At 44.5% G+C, this 22,569-nt stretch overlaps 1 protein-coding gene and 1 pseudogene across 1 annotated transcript; one reads left to right on the top strand and one right to left on the bottom strand.

Annotated features, from left to right (window-relative positions):
- Positions 1 to 10,091: 10,091 nt before the first annotated feature.
- Positions 10,092 to 12,731, bottom strand: LOC126876084 (protein RRP5 homolog; annotated as a pseudogene).
- A 5,454-nt stretch (positions 12,732 to 18,185) lies between these two features.
- Positions 18,186 to 19,229, top strand: LOC126876083 (uncharacterized). The gene has a single exon (XM_050638991.1). The coding sequence runs from the start codon at positions 18,186 to 18,188 to the stop codon at positions 19,227 to 19,229; it is 1,044 nt and encodes a 347-aa protein (XP_050494948.1).
- Positions 19,230 to 22,569: the final 3,340 nt, after the last annotated feature.

Raw genomic sequence — 22,569 nt, 5'->3', positions numbered from 1 at the left:
CAGTTCAAAACTTTCTACTAATTCTAGATCTAAGTAAACTAAAATTATGGACAAATGATAACAAACTCATATATACGATAACTGTATTGTTTTCAGAAGACAACGAATGGAAAATAACAAAAATTTATCCGATACCTTTCAAGCAAAACTCTGTATTTATCGCACCTGTAGTAGAAACTGATACTAATCAGCTTAGAACGATACACCTTTGTCGATAGCCACTACTTAAACAAATATAAACGAACGGCAATCATCGACATTTGTAAGGGAACTCAGTCAAGTCACAGTAGAATCAGTTCACCTGAATGTAGAATCGAATTAACTAATAATCAACAGACAGTCAAAACCTGCCCAACTGCTGTATTCAAGTTGGAAGAATTGACGTTCGTACCCTTACAGACAGGAAATCATTATATCATTATCATTAGGAAAAATGTGCAGATCGACGTATCGTGTAAAACACATAAAATCTTAGAAATCAGACAACCGAGTTTAATTAGCAGCAAAACTGGAGTTCGACTCGAGACGTCGTTGCTTGCGGACGTGTTTGCCGCGAGCTCCAGCTCGTGAGCATAAGGCTAGTTGTAATAGTAGTTGGTTAGGGGTAGATGTGTCATATCGTGGGTGGAATTAGTTTAAAGGAAACATGAGAAATACCAATTTTTAACGAGCTAGATAGTGATGGATAATTCCCATTTGAGATGAATTAGGGTGTCGTGGGTACGTACAGTGATTTTAGTTTATTGTTGACTTGAATAAGATGAGAGGGTTTAACGGATGCAAGAAGTCACAGGCTAAATTGGAAGGCGTAGCGGGGCTAAAATCGATATAACAATTAATGTTATTGAGTGAGTAAGCGTTTAGTGGATTTTAATTGAAGTTAAAGTGAGCTAAATTAATATTAAGTTAATCTATTGGCTAAATTAAAGGAAATAGAAATTAGAATTTGACTAGGATAGGAATTGAAATAAAGTGTAATTACGGTTCGGGAACTATAACAAATGAATAACTACGAGTCACATGTTAAGGTGAATGTAGGTTATAGACGGAAGTCTGGTTCGCGACGCAATTGAGAGCGGACATGTTGGTGGATCGCTCTCGCTAGCTAGGTGTTTGACAATATACGATGATACATGCGTGTGAAAATGCAAGCAGGATTGCTAAGGATTGTGGTGAATTACAAGGGGGTGTGAGTGGAATAATATTGAGACGATATCAGAGTGTATGCATATGGAGGCGACAAGGATTATAATCATATGATCGTTTGAGTACAATTAAAGTGGGAGAAACATGAAGCGTGGCGGTCAATATTGGCATGATAAGTTGTAGGGGAATAGCTGTTAAATTAACTCGAGTACAGCAGCAGCAGCGTAGGATAAAAAAGTGTGTGATGCATTAACGGCTCATTGGTGATGGTGTCTATGATGGATAGCGGTGAATAAGTAAAAGGAGGAGTAATATAATATGTGAGTGTTAGCATACGCTGATGATCTTCAAACCAAACAAGGGAAAAAGAACGAGTAGCATACATTGTATGAATAAATATGTCGGGTTTACATTAGAATTAGGGTTAGGGGCGTGAAACGAATCCTCGCTTGGATTACGCGTTGTCGTTATGCAATAGAGAAGACATTGACTAGTGCAAATACGATTATCATAGAACCGGACAAGTAACCGTGGTGATTAGATACTCGAGAAACTAATGACAATGATCCTAGGTTCAATAACGAATCGGCGGTCAACGGGATGATAGATGAACGTGCTCACAAAATCTAAGTCGGACGCGTAATATTCACTGGTAGTAAGGGGTTACTCTTTTCGTCGATGAGATCGCCAGAGAGAATGCCTTTCCCGTCCCGATGATGCCACAGAGGAAAACTATAATGGGGTGTGTCTAAGGATACGAGATCATCGGATTCGTCGAGAAAAGCCTTCGTTCAGAAAGTAAGGGAAATTGGCCTTGCTGCTAATTGGTCAATCTCCATATCGGTGGTTAGAAAAAGATGCTAGCCGCCCTCGAGGGAAAGTTGCTAGTGGGAGACGCCGCTCGTTGAAAAATATGCCCCCCCCCCTATCTTCCCGTAGTTGGGACAAAGACCGTTTGTCTGTTTGAAGGACTTTAGTTAACTAAACCTTAAGATTTATAACGGGCCCTCGGGCTAGCCGAACATGTACTGCGGAGACGCATCGACATCTGGCAATCATTTTACTCGAAGAATAGGATCTGCGTGTGGCGAGCCACGGGACAGAAACCGTTGGAATGTTTACTGTCGCGTGTCGCCACGAATATTTCCTTTAAGGGGAGCTATAGAATTACTCCATACCTTTGTTAGGCAAAGCGTTCATCCCGTGACCGCGGCTACGTTCGGCGACTGACTGTCGCCTCGAGCCCAAGCTCATTATCACAACTCTCGAACAATTACAATCGGATTGAATAACTACAATTGTTCAATTACAGCTATAGTAGGCTGTGGGTTGCAATGTTGCGGGATTATCCTAAATTCCAAAGGCTCCGGTGTTCTTTCATCTCCGATATATATTACACTCCGAAGACCTCGATAACCTTCTTGTACGCACGCTTGTTGTCAACCGACCCCACCAGATTCTTCTAACAGCTTCGAATCGTCATTTGTCTCAACTGAGACCTGGACGCTCTCCGACGCTTACACACACATTCACATGTACAGTGTCAATGTATCGTCTACCTAACAGTAGTAAAATTTATTGTATGAATCCAAAATAGTGACGGTTCAGAGTGCTATAATAAAAAAGATATCGAGCTCTAATTTAGAAAGGTTTTTATGCTGAGGTTTTAGTCCCCCTGTAGGGATTATCGCCGGGTGTATATCAGAGGCGGCTATTCCGTTACTATCTGGTTATTGTAGCTGTGGCATGCAGTATGTAGGTTATGATAGCTGTGGCATGCAGTATGTTTTGTTCACCCTATTACTGCTTCTTAACATGTGACATTACTGAGCGTGTGACACTAGCACATCCGATACCAGGCGGGCCCGTCAGCCTCGCGGTAGACGCATCGGATTACGCCATAGGAGCAGTATTACATCAACGCGTGAACGACAAATGGCTGCCGCTAAGATTCGTTACAACATCCTTGACCTCCGCGCAGCAAAAAAATATAGAGCATATGACCGCGAACTTCTTGCTTTGTACACCGCAGTTAAACGTTTTAGATAAGCCGTAGGAGGGAGAAATTTCGCGATATAAACCGATTACAAACCCCTCATGTGCGCGTTCAATCAATATCTACACAAATGTTCGCCGCGACAATTTCGCCATCTTGACTACTTCGGACAGTTCACGACCGACATCCGATACATTAAAGGCTTGGACAATAATGTAACCGACGCTCTATCTGGCATCGAAGCGATAGGAAAATCTGTGGACCATAAAACTCTCGCCGCAGCGCAAGAAAACGACACCGAGCTACGCGACATCGTCAAGTCCGATACATCCGTATTACAATTAAAGAAGATACGTTTTCCTGATTACGGCGTATCAGGCGATTTTGTATGACCGTTTGTATCGAAATCCTTGCGGCACAGCGTATATAATTCGCTCAGGGACTTTCCCATCTTTGGATACGCGCTACGCAAAACATGGAGACGACGTGTTTCGTCCGATCGTCAATAAACAAAGATTGTCGAAACTGGGCACGACAATGCCTGGCAGCCTATGGTCCACGTACCGTCATTCCGGTCCTCAATAAACCTAAGGACCCACCATAAACCTTAACTTTTTAGTTTAATTGTTAGCACATGTTTTCAAGTTAATGTGCTTATCCGGAAGGATTTTCTAATCCTATAAGTGTTTTCGGTTTATGGCTGGTTCTTAGAAAACTCGCCAGGTTTATTAGACTCTGTTAAACATTACGGAGAGAGCGGGTAGTCACCTAATGGGAAAAACGAATGTTTGTCTAACGACAAAGCTGGTTTTTTCCATGAACAAGTTCACCCATGAGCCACGTTGGTAGGAGGCTTCCTCCTCATACCTTTATGCATTAAGGTGGGTTATAATCAAGCGGCATCGCGGACCGTTACCCTCTCTTTTCATAACGAAAAGTGTGAACAACGAATCCGCTTCCTTTGTTCAAAAAATACCTACAAACCGAGCTTCCCTCCATAATTACATGAGAGCGGAAGTTCAGTTAACTCTCCATTCTAACATACTCAACACCTCAAGACTTCCTCTACGACAACATATCTACTAGGACTCGAGCTCTGTCTTCAGATCAGTCATCGTCTCTACACTGATTCTCTCATCTAAGAGCAATCCATTTATTCTTCACTTACCTCTTACGTATCGGCGTTACTATCTTGTGTAAAGTTGTTGGAAATACATATTTTATAATCCTGTTAATCGCAGCGTTATATCACCTCAACCACCCTTATTATCTCAACGGAAATCAGGGGATCGATTTGTTCGCGGCGTCGATTATAACAATCGTAACGGGAATTTACGACTTCCGTGGCGAATTTCCTAGCGAAAGCGTCTCCCCGCGACTGGTCGAAAATACAGTATGCTTATGCGAATTTCAAGAAAATTGCAATGGGTTACAATGGATTACAAAGGGAGAGGGAAGTGCAATGAATTATTACGATAAATTGTAAGGGGTGTGAAGTGGGATGAGATGATAGGAGAATTGGTGTGAGTGGAATAGTATTAAGTGAATATCAGGGTGTATGTTACAAGGGAGTCGACGTGGATTATGATCGAGTGAGTAAGTTACAATATGTTTGGGTATAATTAAATGGTAATAGCCTAGCTGAACAAAAATAAATGGAATAATTGGAGGATCTAATGTTAAATGTGAGAGAAACAAGAAGTGTAATGCTCGATAATCATGGCGTGATGAGGTGAACAATAACAAAGAACATAAAGCAATAAATTATTGAACTATTGAATTAAGATATGAAGAGGAGTTGGTAAAGTCGAATATCTATAGAAAATGCAATTACGAATTTCAATTTAAATGATAAAACTTTAAAAGGAAATAAAATTAGAATTGAATTAGAAGAAGCCAGAGTTACATAAAATATAATAAAGAGTGGTAATATAATGGAGGAGTATTCTACGTAATATAATTGAAGAGCTATATAAATATAAAGTTTTAAGAAGAAATTTATTTTCAATCTTAAGTAATTTAAATACAATAGCTTAGGATAAATATATTTGGAACTATAATGACTCATCAGATAAAGTCAGTTCATAATGGAAAACAGTGGAAGAATTAGAAAGTGGTAGTACATATCGTTGATTTTCAAAACTAAAAAGGAAAGGAATTAGTAGGAAACAGTAAATAATTTAAAAAGTAATAAATTAATGTATATAACGTATTCATAAATGTTTAATATGCGTGAGTACGTTGTTGTAGATAATTCGAAAGGACGTTGGTTGTTCGCATTTATTGACGAGTTATTATAGCTCCATAACTACAAATTAATTAATTAAGTACAAACTACCAAATTAATGGTTAGGGCAAGAATTGACACAATTCGAATTTTTTACATTAAGCTACATTATATGGGATAGAATATAGAAAATCAAAAAATGTAACTAAATAAAGTTTAGCTAAATAAAAAGTGAAAGATTAAAAACGCCTTTAATAACAATAACTCATCACGCTAAGCTTGTTTATCGTGTTTTGTTTTTGTTTTAGTCGTTATTTATTTTACTTTTAACTGAATAACGAGAATGGTTTTGTATTAATTGACAACGCAACAGTATTTAATATTGGCTTCGAGATGATAATTAATATAATAGATTTAAATGTTGTAAGATTATGAAGTATGATAGAGAATGCAATTGCACACGATGGAACACAATAGTACACTAACACTACCCTTTGGGTGGCTTCGACACGGTTAATACCTGCTGGATTGGCACATGAATATCAGTAGATCGATGAATTGAAGAAAGTACATGTGGGTGGTAGCACTCATTGGGACACGGTGGGGTTTTCTTGTCACTGGGGTCAACTGTGAGTTGATGGGATAGGGGAAATGCAAATGCAAATGCTTATATGCAGTGGAGTGTAGGAAGTAGGGATCACATAATAGTTTGAACGACGTGATGAGACGCGCACGTGTCACACGGTTGCCATATTGGTAAGCGGGCCCCTTCTTTAGGGGCTTTATGATACATGAAGGAGTGGTGCCATCTACATGCATGAAGTAAAGTATTATTCAATATGAAATGGTATGTGTCAATCTGGCTAAGTGGGTCACCTGGTAGCAATGGTTAATTAGGAAAGCTTAGTAACAAGTACCGAGGGACATCTATGCAGTAGGGCTCGATGTACGCTGTTACGGTGGAAACCTCATGTACCTCCGAATTAAAAAGGGTTTACCCTCCGACGGGCAAGAAAAATCATAATTATTGGCGGAATGAACAGTTGATGAAGTTAAGAAAGGAGGAGGTGATGACGACGAGAAGAAGAACTCAGAGAGCAGTGGCGTGAGGAACTGAAGACGCGGTACAGTGGGTTCAGGAGTTGCGGAAAAAGAAGAGGCAGACGAGGAAACTGATTCGAGCCCTTGTCGATGAGCTTTTCTTAACGAGACCGAGGGGAAATATAAGTAGAATCCACGGGAGTATTAGTGTCAGCGAGGGCTTGATCACGAAGGAAGCGCTACTGGATGCCGGAGCTCAGATGAACCGGAATAAAGCGGTTGGTGTAGATGGCATACCAGGAACGATGGTAAAAGAAATTGAAGATTGCAAAATTACGTGTTGAACAGTGTTATCAACTGAGCACGAAGAAATTCGTTTTTCTTGAAAATGAAGCTTTATACGGAAAGATTTTATTCCACATTTTTCTCTTATTTTTGCACGTAAAATAACTTCCATCTGCTTAATCGGTAACTAACCAAATTTATATGTTTCAAACAGATTTCCAAGATCAATTTTCTCGAAAACAAAGCCTGTTATTCTTTATATCTTTCTTGTTTTTCTTCGTACAAAACTGTTTTTCGTTTGTTCCTAGTACTTGACCGGACCTTATGTTTCACATATTCTAACATACTCTATTCATATAAAAATTCGTAGTATAATAATCGTTATTTTCGATATTAAAATTATTATTAAATATTCGTTTAATTAATCTTAAAATTCTGATACAATTATGAAAAGCTATCAAAAGAATGATGTCTAGATTTTACAAGTATGCCACAAAATATATGTCGGGTTTACATTAGAATTAGGGTTAGGGGCGTGAAACGAATCTTCGTTTGGGTTACACGTTGTCGTTATGCAATAGAGAAGACATTGACTAGTGCAAATACGATTATTATAGGACCGGACAAGTAACCGCGGTAGTTAGGTACTCGAGAAACTAATGACAATGATCCTAGGTTCAATAACGAATCCGCGGTCGACGGGATGATAGATGAACGTACTCACAAAATCTAAGTCGGACGCGTAATATTCACTGGTCGTAAAGAGTTACTCCTTTCATCAATGAGATCGCGAGCGAGAATGCCTTTCCCGTCCCGATGATGCCACAGAGGAAAACTATAATGGGGTGTGTCTAAGGATACGAGATCATCGGATTCGTCGAGAAAAGCCTTCGTTCAGAAAGTAAGGGAAATTGGCGTTGCTGCTAATTGGTCAATCTCCATATCGGTGGTTAGAAAAAGATGCTAGCCGCCCTCGAGGGAAAGTTGCTAGTGGGAGACCCCGCTCGTTGAAAAATAGGTCTCCCCTATTTTCCCGTAGTTGGGACAAAGACCGTTTGTCTGTTTGAAGGACTTTAGTTAACTAAACCTTAAGATTTATAACGGGCCCTCGGGCTAGCCGAACATGTACTGCGGAGACGCATCGACATCTGACAATCATCTTACTCGAAGAATAGGGTCTGCGTGTGGCGAGCTACGGGACAGAGACCGTTGGAATGTTTACTGTCGTGTGTCGCCACGATTATTTCTTTTAAAGAGAGCTATAGAGTTACTCCATACCTTTGTTAGACAAAGCGTTCATTCCGTGACCGCGGCTACGTTCGGCGACTGACTGTCGCCTCGAGCCCAACTCATTATCACAACTCTCGACCAATTACAGTCGGATTGAATAACTACAATTGTTCAATTACAGCTATAGTAGACTCTAGGTTACAATGTTGCGGGATTATCCAAAATTCCAAAGGCTCTGGTGTTCTTTCATCTCCGACATATATAGATGAAAGGACACCGGGTCCTTCCTTTGGAATCCATCGGAAAACCCCCAATATTTTAGCCTCTATAACTTAACTCGATTACAATTGTTCGAGATTTGTGATAATGAGCTTGGACTCGAGGCGACAACCAGTCGCCGAACGTAGCCGCGGTCAAGGGATGGACGCTTTGCCTGACAAAGGTATGAGGTAATAGTATAGCTCTCCTTAAAAAGAAATAGTTTTTGCGGCACGCGACAGTAAACATTCCAACGGTCTCTGTTCCGTAGCTCGCCACAACCATAGTCTATGACTACATTTAGGAGGAAGTAGACGGTGGCCGCGCGGTTTTTGATTTAGCTTCTCAATTTTGGCTACTAACTATTAAAAATTTGTAGTTCGTCCAAAAATTCAAAATGTGTCTTTCTTCAAATTGATCAATGGTACACTTCATACAGAGCATCACATAAATGAATCGGGTAGATATCTCGAGTCGAAACGATATAAATCTACATTATTTAATGTCTTCAGGATGCATCATGAATTATCTCAAAAAATATGCTTAAGATAGACGCAAAACGTAATAACCACGAACGGGAATTACAAAAACGAAGACTTCTTGGACAAGGGTATCTACCTGGGTACCAAAAAACCAACTTGTATAATTTCAGGCACAATTCAAATGTCGCCGAGACCTCTGAAGAAGTCAATAGCGCCGACGTGGTTGTAACGATCGGTTAGCTAAAACTACTGCTGCACAATGGAGCAGTTGCGTCCCAAACGTACTAAAAGATTTTTGATTAGACATATTCCTGGTTTTGTCATTACAGAATAATCAATAAAAAGGAAGCACTTGAGATCACAGAAATTGTAAATATGTCAAGTTATTATTACCTTTTTCATTTTTATATGTATCAATATTAATAGTATTTTGCATATGTGGTAAAAAACTTTACATAACTGGACTGTTTTAGGTATTGTGTAATTAAGGTTGTATTTTCGACCAATCACGGGGAGACGCAATCACAAGGAAAAACGTCAGCGGGAGTCGTAAATTTCCGTTACGGTTATAATAATCGACGCCGCGAATAGATCGATCTCCTGATTTCCGTTGAGATAATAAGGGTGGTTGAGGTGGTATAGCGCTGCGATTAACAGGGTTATAAACTATATATTTTCAACAAATTGATACCGTTGTACTTACAACCTACGCCGTTGCGTATGATATATGTCGTAGACGACGATTTAGCGTATGAAGATGCGATACACATGCACAATATTCTTTGGTAATCGAGCAAGACCCTTACAGTTGAGTTTCTTGTTGTAGTTGACGAAGCAATAGAGGAGACTGATGTTCCGCTCTCATGCAATTACGGAGGAAAGCTCGGTGTGGGTATGTTTTCTTGAACGAAGAAAGCGGATTCGTTGCTCACACTTTCGTTAGTAAGGTGAAAGTAACGATATGTGATGCCTATTGGTTGTAATCATGTTACTGAGTGGTGAAAGGAGAAGGAAACCTCCTACCAACCTTGCTAGGGGGTCATTGTTTACGGGAAAAAACCGGATTTTCCGTTAGATAAATATCCACTTTTTCCGTTAGGTCACTACCCGCAGTCTCCGTAATTTTTAAGAGCGCCTAATAAACCTAAGCACCTTTCCAATAACCCTCCATAAACCGAAAACCTTTCTAGGGTTAAAAAGTCCCTCAGGACAAAATGATTAACTTAAAACATGTGTTAAAATAATGACGTTGGAAAGTTAAAGTTTTATGGTGGGGCCTTAGGTTTATTGAGGATCTGTTTAATGGTGCTTGGGTCTTGACGGTCTGACAATAAAGGACGTCGCACAGATCATCTTGCGCGAAGTAACGAAGGTTTTGCTCACATGATGTAATGAAATATGTGTCAAAACGTTTTATTATTTTTAATCATTTTGTACACTGCTTCTCTAGATATTCTACAGCCATTTGTTGAACACGAGTCACGTCTTCCTCAGTACCATGCTGCTCTTCAAAATTGATGAACTTTTTAAAGAGGATCTTCACCTTTCTAGGCAGTAATGCCTGAACAACTGCTCTCTCTAGAACTTTCCTGTAAATGCAAATTATTAGAAGGTAAATTCTCTATGAAATTAAAAAGACAAAATATAGTTGAAAAAATATTTTTACCTTCCTATATCAGTATCATTAGATTTAATTAGAGAATCAACATAACAAGACCATATATCCACCCGTTTCGGATAAGAACTTAGAATTTACTCAAACAGAGTTACTGCTCTCTCTTTATTTCTGTAGTGTACATACGTTCAGATGCTGGCAAAGATTGGAATGCTCTCTGCATAATATGCCTCGATTTGTCCCCCAAGCCCATTTTTATTAACCCTTCTCCACAATTAAACCACATCTCGGGAATATGGTTAAATTTTCCAATCATGGTATTAATTGTTTTCTCTAGTTCCATCTGCCTGCTAGCCTCGACATGTACAGTCAACATGTGACTGTATACTTTCAGTGCCTCTTGAAAAACATCATTCAGTGCTTTAGGAATTCCGAATTTAGACTCTAAATTCAACCAAGCCTTCCAAACGTTTAATTTTTCCTTCTGTTCCCTGAAATTAATCGTTTTCACCGCTTCTCTTGCTCTTGCTTTCTCGATTTCTGTTGTTTGTAAATGATATGCCATATACTGTAACCATACTATTGAACTGTCTAGACTAGCTAAAACTAATCTGTGGAACTGATGTACAGAATTTGGTAACTGGTTGTTGGCGAGCGCTTCTTCTCTTTGACGTATTTCATGTTTCTCCTGTCTTTTTTGTTCTCGACGTTAATTTCTTATTTCTCAGATTTGGTTTTTCTTCTACTTCATCGTTACTATCGCAAGATGACTCTTTATCCTGAAAGAGAATTGAGTCAGCATATTCCAAATCTTTTTCGGAAGGTTTGGTCTTCCAGTTTAGTCTTTTCTTCTTCTGTTTGTTCAACACACATTCTCTTTGAATATTCCTTTTCTAAATCTTTCTCTGGTTTTTCTCTGTTTCGTTTCCCTTTGTTTTTCATGTTTCGTCTTCCCGTATCTTTTCAATTTTTATTTCTTTGGCGAGTGCCACATACTCCTGATTTTGTTTCTTTCTTTTTAAGTTATTATTATCATCCGATTTCTCTCTCACATAACACTTCTTTTCAAATGCAGATTTTATGACGCTGAGAGGCATAATATCGGATTTTTGGGAATTTAATGAAGAGTAACATTTAATTTTAGAATGAATAATATAAGGTGTTAGATCTAGCAGTAAACTATTTATGTGACGACGTACAGTTATCGCAGCTAAAGTTCCGTTGCCAATACCTTGAAGGAATATCAAGATAAATCAATTTGTCACCATTAAGATTCTACCACATAGCAATTTACCGCCAGGAAATTGTATTTACTTATTTTGTTTGGCACTTATTTTATGCATTATTGACGATAACGTGGTTATAATCGTCCCAGAAATTTTGTCCCCTATTTTTTTATTCTCGGAGTAATGATTCTTAGACACTATACCTAGCAAGTTATTCTGCAATTGAACAACCAACCAATCAGGCGTAATTTTTTCAATCTTTCCAGTAACTCTTTGCCCTAATTTGACAGATGCAAATGGTCTGTTTTTGTAATATGAATTTCTTGAAAGTTCTACTAATTTATTAAAATACAGGATCAATGGATCCAATGCTGCCACTATTCTACTTTTAGGATTAGATGGATCGTCGTATATTTTCTTTAGCGACAATGTTAGTCCTAATTGTTGTTCTTTCCTGTTAATAGAAAATATTTTTGTCAATAAAATTTAGTTTGTGTGCAGTAGATTAAAATTACTAACGTTACTATGGGACACATCCAAATGGCGTACATTCTGCAACTGGTAAAATAAGTCTTATACCATCTGACCCCATATCTTTGATCGTACAAGGCATACAGTCTCCTATTCTCAGTTTTTCAAAATTCCTGTACCTTCCTTGAGTTGCAAAATTCCTAATTAAAATTAAATTAGGTACTGTAGCAAATACAAGAGCTGAAAGTGTATGATCAGGAACATATTTTGATGCTAGTAGAGCTGCAATTTCCTCACAAGGTGACATGTGACCAGCTGGTAAAAATCCTGTACTAACAGTTTGTCCTTTATATCTACTGACTCTTAAATATAATCCCTGGGTGGATGATTCTATTATTGTGCCCTCTACTTCTTCATCGAGAAAGCGAGAGAGCGGGAATCAAAGACTAATGTAAAATAATGCCTAGCATAATGCTAATGCCACGTATCATATAGTTGCTGAAACTTTCATGCTTCCTACATAGATATAAAGATAAATTGTTTCATTATAAATATTAATAATAAATATTAATTGAATAAATATAGATAACAATGACCACTATAGGTTTCATATATGAAGTATTAGACCGAACGAAGTATGAAATATACTAGTACTCCTTATAACATTTATAATAAAACAATCGTCTACTCAGATTTAATTTTTTCAATTTATAAAAATATGAATTTACACGAACACCCGCACTTTACTTATCATTACTTCCACAACAACGTTCTGTTTCTAAAGTTCAGATTTTTGTAACTGCAGTTAAACGTGACACCCACATAAGCACGCATCATTTTTTTGTATTCTGCTACAATAGCACTTGTAATAGTTCTGCTCATAAAGAAATTTGACAGGCGTGTAATAGACAAAAAATCATTTATAAAGTCGTTTCCCCATTTACCCTTATGCTACGTGCATTGTTTTTTACATGAAAATGCGACGCACTTACAGTTCGCCAGGCCTATTATACCGACTGCCAGTCATTCGGCTAATCCGTTTCCCATTCTTATTCACCATTCTTCACTCGTCCTACACTCTCTCCCGTAATCACTGTAGCGGCACATGAGTCAGAGGACAATTCAAATCACGTTGTTGTTTTGCCTTACAAGTAATGTAAGAACAAATAAACTCCATGCAAAACAATGTCGCCGCTTCGTGCAACCGTAGATCAAACGTAGACGAATTCGAATTTTCCGGTTCTCCCCCGGCCAGTATAAATAAACGGACGCGATCGCGTGCGTTTTAGTGTGGAATAGTATCGAAGAGTATTGAAATGTATCGAACAGTATCGAACAGTACATATAGAGTATCGAATATTATCTACAGAGTATCTCCGATTATTTATCGAATTACGCGACGAACATTAATGAGTATTTATTCCGCGTCTTGTATTTTGTACCAACGACTCACGTATTCGGCTGTAAATAATTTATTTATTTATTTATTCAAGATATATTTGACGGACTGCGACAGCAATATTTCGCTCTCGTTATTTCGCACAACCTATCATCGACCAATTTTCCACATTGGTGACCCCGACTTGATTTGAGTTAGAGAAATTTAGTATTGTGAGTCTGAGTGCGCTAACAATGTTGAGCGAAAACACAACGGTTGCGACTAGTCAAACAATTCGCGTGCCTCCGCTGAAGCCGCAGAAGATCGTGTTCTGGTTCTCTTGCTGCTGGCTCACGATAAAAGGAAGAAGAGGGGCGCGAAGCGCGGGAAGGATAGCGACAACGACACCGACACCGAGGCTGCCACCGTGGCCGCCGCCACCTTTACCATTCGCGACGGTGCCGACGGCGGCAACGACACGCGGAGTGACGAAATGAGAATCGGACCGGTCGATAAGCAAGCTACCGTGAAGGACGTGGAACCGACCCAGGATCAGAAAGAGGAGGAGGTCGCATACCTGCGAAGGAGGGTGCGCTTTCAGGAGAGAGAGACGATGTCTCCAAGAGACGGTTGACCAAGGAATGCACGGAGAGCAGCCAAAAATGATAACATCGACGGTGAAGGACGAGAGGTGAGGATCACCTCTACGAGGGGGACGAAAGAAAATGCTCCCGGGGCCCCAACGGGAACGATTATGGGTCCCCCTCCCCACCTCCTCCACACACTTGGTCAGCGTCGCGCCGTTTCCGCTGTCCCGACGGGTCGGGGAGTAATAATAAACAAACAAAGAAAACGGATAGAGGTCCAGGACCTCGAGATCCACTAGAGGATCTCAAGATCCTGTTCCTCCGCAAGTTGGAAGAGTGAATAAATAATGCCAGGGGGGGGGGGGGCGATCCTCCCGGCTACGGACGCTGGTGTCATGTAAACTTCAGGGTTGGTTGATGAAATAAAATAGCTGAGTCGTAACACAACTATTAATTTTGTTTTAATTAAACTTTATTATGCATTCAGCAATCACAATGTAATACACACTGAATTAACATAAATCACAATTCACTGCAACCACGTTATGTAAGACTTAGTTACAATGACACGTTAAGTACGCGACTGTTATAAGGGGCGAGACCGATAAAGATATGTTGACTATTCTAAGGATACAGAATAAGTGAAGTTTTACTGACGATACTGTGTCTGAGGAAAGCTAGGGGTGGGTGTGTCTAAGGACACGGGACTATCGGATTTGTTGATGACAATTTTGGTTAAGGAAGTGAGGGCAGTAGACACCATCTCCGATTGGATAATAAGGCGGTTGGTGGACCAGGAAGGGTTTCAGCCGCCCTCGCGAGAAAGTTGCTAACGGAACATAAAAGATGTGAAGAAAACCAACTTTCTATGCTAACACGTGGTAGACAATAAACGTAAAGGATATCTAAGACAAGAAATACTCGCTTGGTCCGAAGGACATTAACTATGAAAATTCCAAGACCCCTGGTGGGTACTTAAGACTATTGAGGGTACGCGCCAAGGATGTGCAGATATCTGAGTGCCATCCTGTCCGCAGAGTGTGGCCCGGTCTCTGATGTGAATCGACGTTACAGTAGCGTAGCCGTAAGAACCGTACAAGCACGATTGCGGCCGGCGAGAGACACCTCGCGGTCGACCGTGGAGTCGTCGGCCGACGAGGCAGGGTTTATTACCGTCATAGGCGGAGGAAGAGGGAGAGCGAGGCGAAAGAACAGGAAGCCCACGGCGCAACCTCTTCCAACGGTCCATGCGCCGACCGACGCAAGAACCAAGGGACGGGTATTGTTACGCCACGAGGCTTACCACAGGCTGTATTTTCTAACCGTCGCTCGCGGTCCTACAACGTCGCAGGCAGACCGTCTTATCTGCCCGCCGGATCATATACAATGTATCGACGAGAGCATAGTTGTCGCCAAGTAGCGAGCTCTAGAAACGTCGATTTTTGACCGTTACGTTTTTCACACAAGAAGAGGCATACGTGATCATAGGCGCGAGCGGTGGCGTGACCCGAGCATAGTGGGGGTCGTCTTCCAAATGAGACAAAGAAATCATCGAAAGACGATCAAACTTCTGACGAGTCAAACGTGACACAACGAGAAATCTGACGAGCAAAATCAAATAGTCTAACGAATTCATCTAGAGATATCGTAAAGTCGAGTCAACTTTATGTAATATATCCATCATATTATTGTAAAATATATTATTTTATGTTAACCTGTTAATACAGTGTTACATTCATTGAACCACCTCTGTTATCTTAACACAAACAGGGGAACGACTATTTCGCGGCGTCGATTAACATAATCGTAGCGAGAATTTACGCTTCTCGCTGACGCGTTTTCCCAGCGAACGCGTCTCTTCGCGAACGGTCGTAACAGGTATCGTCGTCTTTTCCATTGTCGACGTTGCGAACAGGGGCCTCGGCGCCCAGGACGGCGACCAACAGTGGCGGAACAAGGGCAGGGACTTTTCGGCGCCGCTCGACCTCCGGTACGCCCCCGCACGGGAAGGGAATCCAAGCGAGGAGCGGGCAGGGGCGATGGATCCGGAGCGGTATCGCTCACCGTGAGGGACGGCTGGGGCTTCACGTACAGGGATGCGATATCGGTGGTGAAGAGGGAAGTCAAGTTCTCCGAACTCGACTTCACGGAGTTAAGACCGAGGAGGACAAACACGGGGGCGCTGCTGTTCGAAATCTCAGGCCAGGACGCTGGGTGCAAAGCTTCGCGACTGGCCGAGCGGATGGCGGCCACGCTGAAGGATTTGCCCGCCAGGGTAACCGTGCCGCGAAGGACGGCCGAGCTAAGAGTGATCGGACTGGAGGACTAGATCACATCGGAGGAGGTGGCAGCCGCTGTTGCTGAGGCCGGGGGCTGCCACGCTGACGAGGTCAACGTGGCAGTCATACGCTCCGCTCCTCGGGACCTCTGATTGGTATGGCTACGCTGCCCGCAGATAACGGGCAGGAAAATCAGCAGAGGAGGAGACGCCCTACCAGGAGGTAGGATTAACATAGGTTGGTCAGCGGCGAGAGTTTCCCCTCTACCTGCGCGCCGACTCCAATGCTTCAGGTTCATGGAGTCGGGTCACGTGCGCCGGGACTGCACATCGATGGCGGACCGGCCGGAGCGTTGCTACGGGTGCGGGGCGGAAGGACATCGCGCCAGGGACTATTCGGCGCGAGTACCCATGTGTCCGGTATGCGCGGACCTGGGACTGCCCGCGTAACACCGTATTGGGTCACCGGCATGCAAACTGCCTGCCCGTAAGAAGAGGGCCGCACAGGAAACAAGGACCGCTCCACGCGACGGTGGGGACGTGGTGACGAGGAAGGAAACGATGCTGCCGTGAACTGACCCCACGAAGGCGAGAAGAGAGGACAGAGAAGTCGGACTAAACGACTGCGAGGGGAACGGCCCGGAGGAGCCTATGAAGACGGAGCCTTCCCCGACGTGAGCGGAAGAAGAGGAGGTGGACAACTGCTCCTGCAGTGCAATCTTAACCGCTCCCGCCGGGTTCAGGACTTAATGTTCCAGAGGTTGACGGAGCGGCGGATTGGTCTGGCAGCAGTGGCCCAGCCGTACAGCATTCCCGGCGCGTCACGAGGAGCTGGGGATCTGATAGGCTCGGTCGCCATATTCTGGACCGGGATCGCGGGAAACCCCTCCTGCTCGGCGATCGAGCGGAACGGGGCTTCATAGTCGAGAAATGGGGCGACCTGGCCGTGGTGGCGGTCTACGTGTCGCCCAACATCAGCCGGACCGAATAAGCCTCCTTCCTGGACGGACTTGCGGCTGCGCGAGGCGTTTGGGCGCCTGCCCGACACTGGTCCTCGGGTACATCAACGCCCACTCAACGGCGTGGGGATCCCGCAGGACCAACGGAAGGGGGCGCGACGTGCAGGACTGGGCGTTCGCACTCGACCTCCGGCTTATGAACCGGGGGTCGTCTAACACGTGCTTGGCACGGCGGGGCGTGTCCATAGTGGACCTCACATGGGCAAACCCTGCCGCATCTCGCCGTGTTTGCGGTTGGGAGGTCTCCCCGGCGGAGACCCTCTCGGACCACCTTTATATCTTGATGGATGTGGCGGTTGGCGCAGCGATGGGCGACCGTTCGTTAGGTGCGCGCGGTTCCAGCAGCCCACCGGGAAGGAGAAGAAGATTCCCGCGATGGGCGGTGACTGCTATAGCCGTCACTTGGTAGAACGAATCCCCGACCGACGAGGACGCGGAAGCGGGCGCGACTCGGCTGAGGCGCGACATGCACGCGATCTGCGATTCGTGTATGCCGCGGTCTGGAGCCCCGCGCCGCGTCGGCGCTGTGTACTGGTGATCCGAGGGGATCGCTTGTCTACGCGAGGCGTCCATCCACGCTCGGCGCCGGTACACCAGATCCCGTCGTAGGCGGCGGTTAGACGAAACCACTGGTCCCGGGAGCAGCGAACGAGGGAGATGGCAACTTTACCTAAGAGGAGGAGCAGGAGCCTCAACCGCCGGAAGAAGAACCACGTGTCACCGCGAGAAGTTGGAGCCCGGAATCAAGCGTCACCGAGGAAGAACTTGCCGGGGTGGTCGTAGGCGCGGAAAGCTCGGGGTCCCGATGGAGTCCCAGCCCTCCTGTGGAAGGACGTCTCCGGGGTCTTGGCCCCGAGAGTAACGCGTCAGTTGCTGTAGAACATCGCGTATGACGCGGTGCTTCGGACGCCGATGCTTCCGAACTCGGCACTGGCGTGCTACGCTGATGACATGTTGGTGCTGGTCTAGGGCACGGCATGGGGTAGAACCGTCCGCCTCGCTAGCGGTGGCCTGCGTGATCGCCGAGATCAAGGGATTGGGACAGAGGGTGTCCCCTGAGAAGTCCGAGGCAATGTGGTTTTGCCGCAAGGCCGATCACGGGAGGCCTCTAGCTGGTTATTGTCTGAGGTTGGAGGGGGCTGAGATCGGGGTTGGAACAAGAATAAAGTATCTGGGTCTGACCCTCGACAGCCACTGGACCGTCGGCGCTCACTTCGAGCGCCTGGCACCGTCTGTTGAGGCGACGGCGAACGCCTCAGGATGTTTGCTACCTTGGCTGGGCGGGCCCGACGTCGGAGTGCGCCGGCTGTACGCCGGCATGGTGCGATCGAGGCTCCTCTACGGAGCTCCGATCTGGGCGGAGGATCTGATGACCAACCGTCACAGTCTCCTAGCGGTCAGGAGGCTGCACAGGACGGTGGCCATCAGGGTAGTGAGGGGCTTGCGTACCATTTCGGCGGCAGCAGCGGCGGTGCTCGCCGAGTTTCCCCTGTTCGAATTGCAGGCCCTGAGGTGTCGCGAGATTTATCCTCACACTCGGGGTCTGTCGGGCGGGATAGACCCGATGGGCGCCGACGTCAGCGTTCGGGCTCGGCGGGCTTTGCTTGACAGATGGCGCGCCAGCCTCGACACGAGATGGGGTGGGCCGGGGATAAGGGTCCTTGGGACCGTCCTTCCAAACTGGGACGCTTGGTTGGACGACAGCGGGTCTCCCCTGACCTACAGGGTGACGAAGGTGCTCACCGGACACTGTTGCTTCGGCGAGTATCTGTACCAAATCGGGAAAGAGGCGACCGCGCGTTGCCACCACTGCAATGCGATCGTGGATTCGGCGCAGCACACGCTGGAAAGTATTCCAGCAGTAGCCCGGCCTGGGCGGCCGGCGCCGCGACATCATCGTGGAAATCGGATGGGACCTCTCGCCGCCGACGATCCTCGAGGCGTTGTTGGCAAGCGAGAGAAGAAGGATGGCCGTGACCTCCTTCTGTGAGCAAGTTATGCTTCGAAAAGTGGCCGCGGGGAGGATGAGGGTGCGGTACTCTCACCTTGAGATGATTGACTTGCGAGGGCGCTGCAGAGGCTGTGGGCGCGCTTCGGCGAGGCGCACTAGGTTCGCCGAACCCCCCGGTGGGATGCAAACTTAGGCGCTGGTAGCTCATCGCCCCGGGGCCGCAAAGAATCCCGGTAGGGGAACCGGACTGTCGGGCACGGCGGCTCCGGCGACGAGGCGCGGTGTTACATGGCCGCACAGCGCTCCATTAGGGGACGTATTAAGCGCGGGGGGGCGGTGTATCGCTCACACCGGTTCCCGGGCCCCTCTCGATCGCAGCCGGGACGATCATCGTGAAGGTTTTAGTCGGTTGGAGTCCGGCATTACCACGCCGCTTTACCCCATCCTCCATCCGCCGCTTTGCCCGTGCGGATTTCCTCCATGTTAATAAAAAAAAGGCTACTACAAGACAATAAAATATTCATTTAAAATACCCCTATAATAATTCAGCCATAGGCTTACATGTATGATTTCATTTAGCTGACACGCCAATTTATACATCGACTGTTCTTGTAGCATCGAAAAGCTCAATTTATCAAGCAATTCACAATTAAACGTTTGTATATATTAAATATTATAACCACCGATTACATCAAATTCAAACTTTTTAATTTCCACTATTTATTAGTGCTTATAGGCGACTAATTGTCCTCTCCACATCACACGAATATACCTCTATCTCCTTACTGTTCATTAAACGGTCAATTAATAGTCTATTAAAGTATTTATCACGAATTGTCTCTCCTCAACTGTCATAACAACATCATATTTATCTTTTTTCGAAATTTTAGTTGGCTGTCCGTTTATGGCACGGATAAGCTCATTTCCCTCATTAGGAAATTCCGACTTACCAGTCCTCCCAGGGCTATAATTCAGAATTTGAGTGGCCGTCTGTTTATGACACGGACAGGCCCATTCCTCTCGTTAGGAAACTCCGAGTTACATGTCCTTCCAAGGCGGTAAATGTAATGACTCGAGGCCAGGAAAAAACCCAGGAAAGGATCAGCCGGAAGAGTACGGTGGAGAGAAGAAATACAACGGCGGGAGGAGAGAATCAGGAACGGGGAAGTTTAGTTCATCTTCAACCATCTGACATTACAGACTTAGGACGACAGTGGTCCTCCCTTAGTTCGGTTAAGTGCTACAACTAGTACAAATAAAGTGCCATCTAAATCTAACACTCGAGTTATTTCATCTCCTCCATCTTGAACGTTGAGTTATTCGAGGTACGCGATATCGACCGATCGGTTTGACCTGACCGGTTGCTCTTTAGTCGATAATACACCACAATCTTATTTGCGTTATTACAACCATCCACTCTTATTTCCATTGTTTTAACAAATTCGAATTATAGTTATTACACGTTATATTTGTCGGGTTTACATTAGAATCAGGGTTAACGAACCTTCGTTTGCATTACACGTATCGTTATGCAACAGAGAAGACTTCGACTAATGCAAATACGATTATCATAGAACTGGACAAGTAACCGTGGTAATTAGATATTCGAGAAACTAATGACAATGATCTTAGGTTCAATAACGAATCCGCGGTCGACGGGATGATAGATGAACGTGCTCACAAAATCTAAGTCGGACGTGCAATATTCACTGGCTGTAAGGGGTTACTCTTTTCGTCGATGAGATCGCGAGAGAGAATGACTTTCCCGTCCCGATGATGCCACAGAGGAAAACTATATGGGGTGTGTCTGAGGACACGAGATCATCGGATTCGTCGAGGAAAGCCTTCGTTCAGAAAGTGGGGGAATTTGGCGTTGCTGCTAATTGGTCAATCTCCATATCGGTGGTTAGAAAAAGATGCTAGCCGCCCTCGAGGGAAGGTTGCTAGTGGGAGACGCCGTTCGTTGAAAATAGGTCTCTCCTATTTTCCCGTAGCTGGGACAAAGACTGTTTGTTTGAAGGACTTTAGTCAACTAATTCCTAAGATTTATAACGGGCCCTCAGGCTAGCTGAACATGTACTGCGGAGACGCATCGACATCTGGCAATCATCTTGCTCGAAGAATAGGGTCTGCGTGTGGCGAGCCACGGGACAGAAACCGTTGGAATGTTTACTGTCGCGTGCCGCCACGAATATTTCTTTTAAGGAGAGCTATAGAATTACTCCATACCTTTGTTAGACAAAGTGTTCATCCCGTGACCGCGGCTACGTTCGGCGACTGGCTGTCGCCTCTAGTCCAAGCTCATTATCACAACTCGCGAACAATTACAATCGGTTTGAATAACTACAATTGTTTAATTGTAGCTATAGTAGACTCTAGATTACAATGTTGCGGGATTATCCAAAATTCTAAAGGTGTTCCACAGAGGTGTCGTTGTACAGAACTCTGGTGGTGCTTGGTGACGATTCAGCAAACACAGCGCGGAGTTTTGAGGGTTTGATCCTTTCCCTGATTGAATCGTGATGTGACAGGTAGTACCTGTTGTCTGAGGGATGATCTGCCTTGGAAATGTGAACGATGTCTGTAGTGGGTTGGGAGACTGGCCTCCCCCCGATGACCCGCCCGAATTGCATTCTCTTGGTGATGATCTTTGGTAGAGAAGAAGCGTTGGGCGTCGTGCTTGGGACGTCGTGGCAGCCAAGAGTGGCTTCAGGGAGAAGTCTGTGGTACGCGACTTGTTCGATGTGGCGCTCTGTGAAACCAGTAGAGAATCGTTGAGATCAGATGGAATGTTATGTAAATTACCGATGCCATTTGAGTGATTAGTCATGGTGGTAATAATGCGTAAATCATTCTGATTAGGCCCAATTGCAGGTGTGGCGCATCTGTGAGGTGGCGAAGTTGGAGTCGTTACGTTAGGTCTCGGAGAGTAGCTGTCCGATGCCATGTTTCTAATCCTGGGTGGTACAGGTGACGTGATGTAAGATAGATCATTGAACGTCGATACGTTGTGTTGGACGCTCATCGTGGAAGTATTGCCCGAGGAAGAACTGCCCCTGGACGGTTTGATCATAATGGATTTCGAAACCTTTACAGTACGTTCCGACTCAATGTTGACTTTGCTGTCCTGGATGGGACTCAACCCGTTGCTTTCTAGGTTGTGAACTACGGTTAAAGAATTATGAACGTTCTGTAACAGATTAGGAGAGATTAGGTTTTGAAACGAGTTGTCGCCTGGTGAGACCTTCTCTTTCTTCAGGTCCAAAGGCTCGTTAAAGTTTGTCAAATTCAAGGTGATTTGTGGCGTTGGGTGAGACGATCGAGATAATGCGGACGCGAACTTGGTTGTCGTCAAGTTGCGTGTGGGTAATGAACTGCG

The sequence above is a fragment of the Bombus huntii genome, unplaced genomic scaffold (genome assembly GCF_024542735.1).
Source record: "Bombus huntii isolate Logan2020A unplaced genomic scaffold, iyBomHunt1.1 ctg00000064.1, whole genome shotgun sequence".
In the NCBI taxonomy this organism is placed as follows: Eukaryota; Metazoa; Arthropoda; class Insecta; order Hymenoptera; family Apidae; genus Bombus; species Bombus huntii.
The sequence above is the reverse complement of the archived record's forward strand: the minus strand, read 5'-3'. Positions and strand labels throughout refer to the sequence as shown.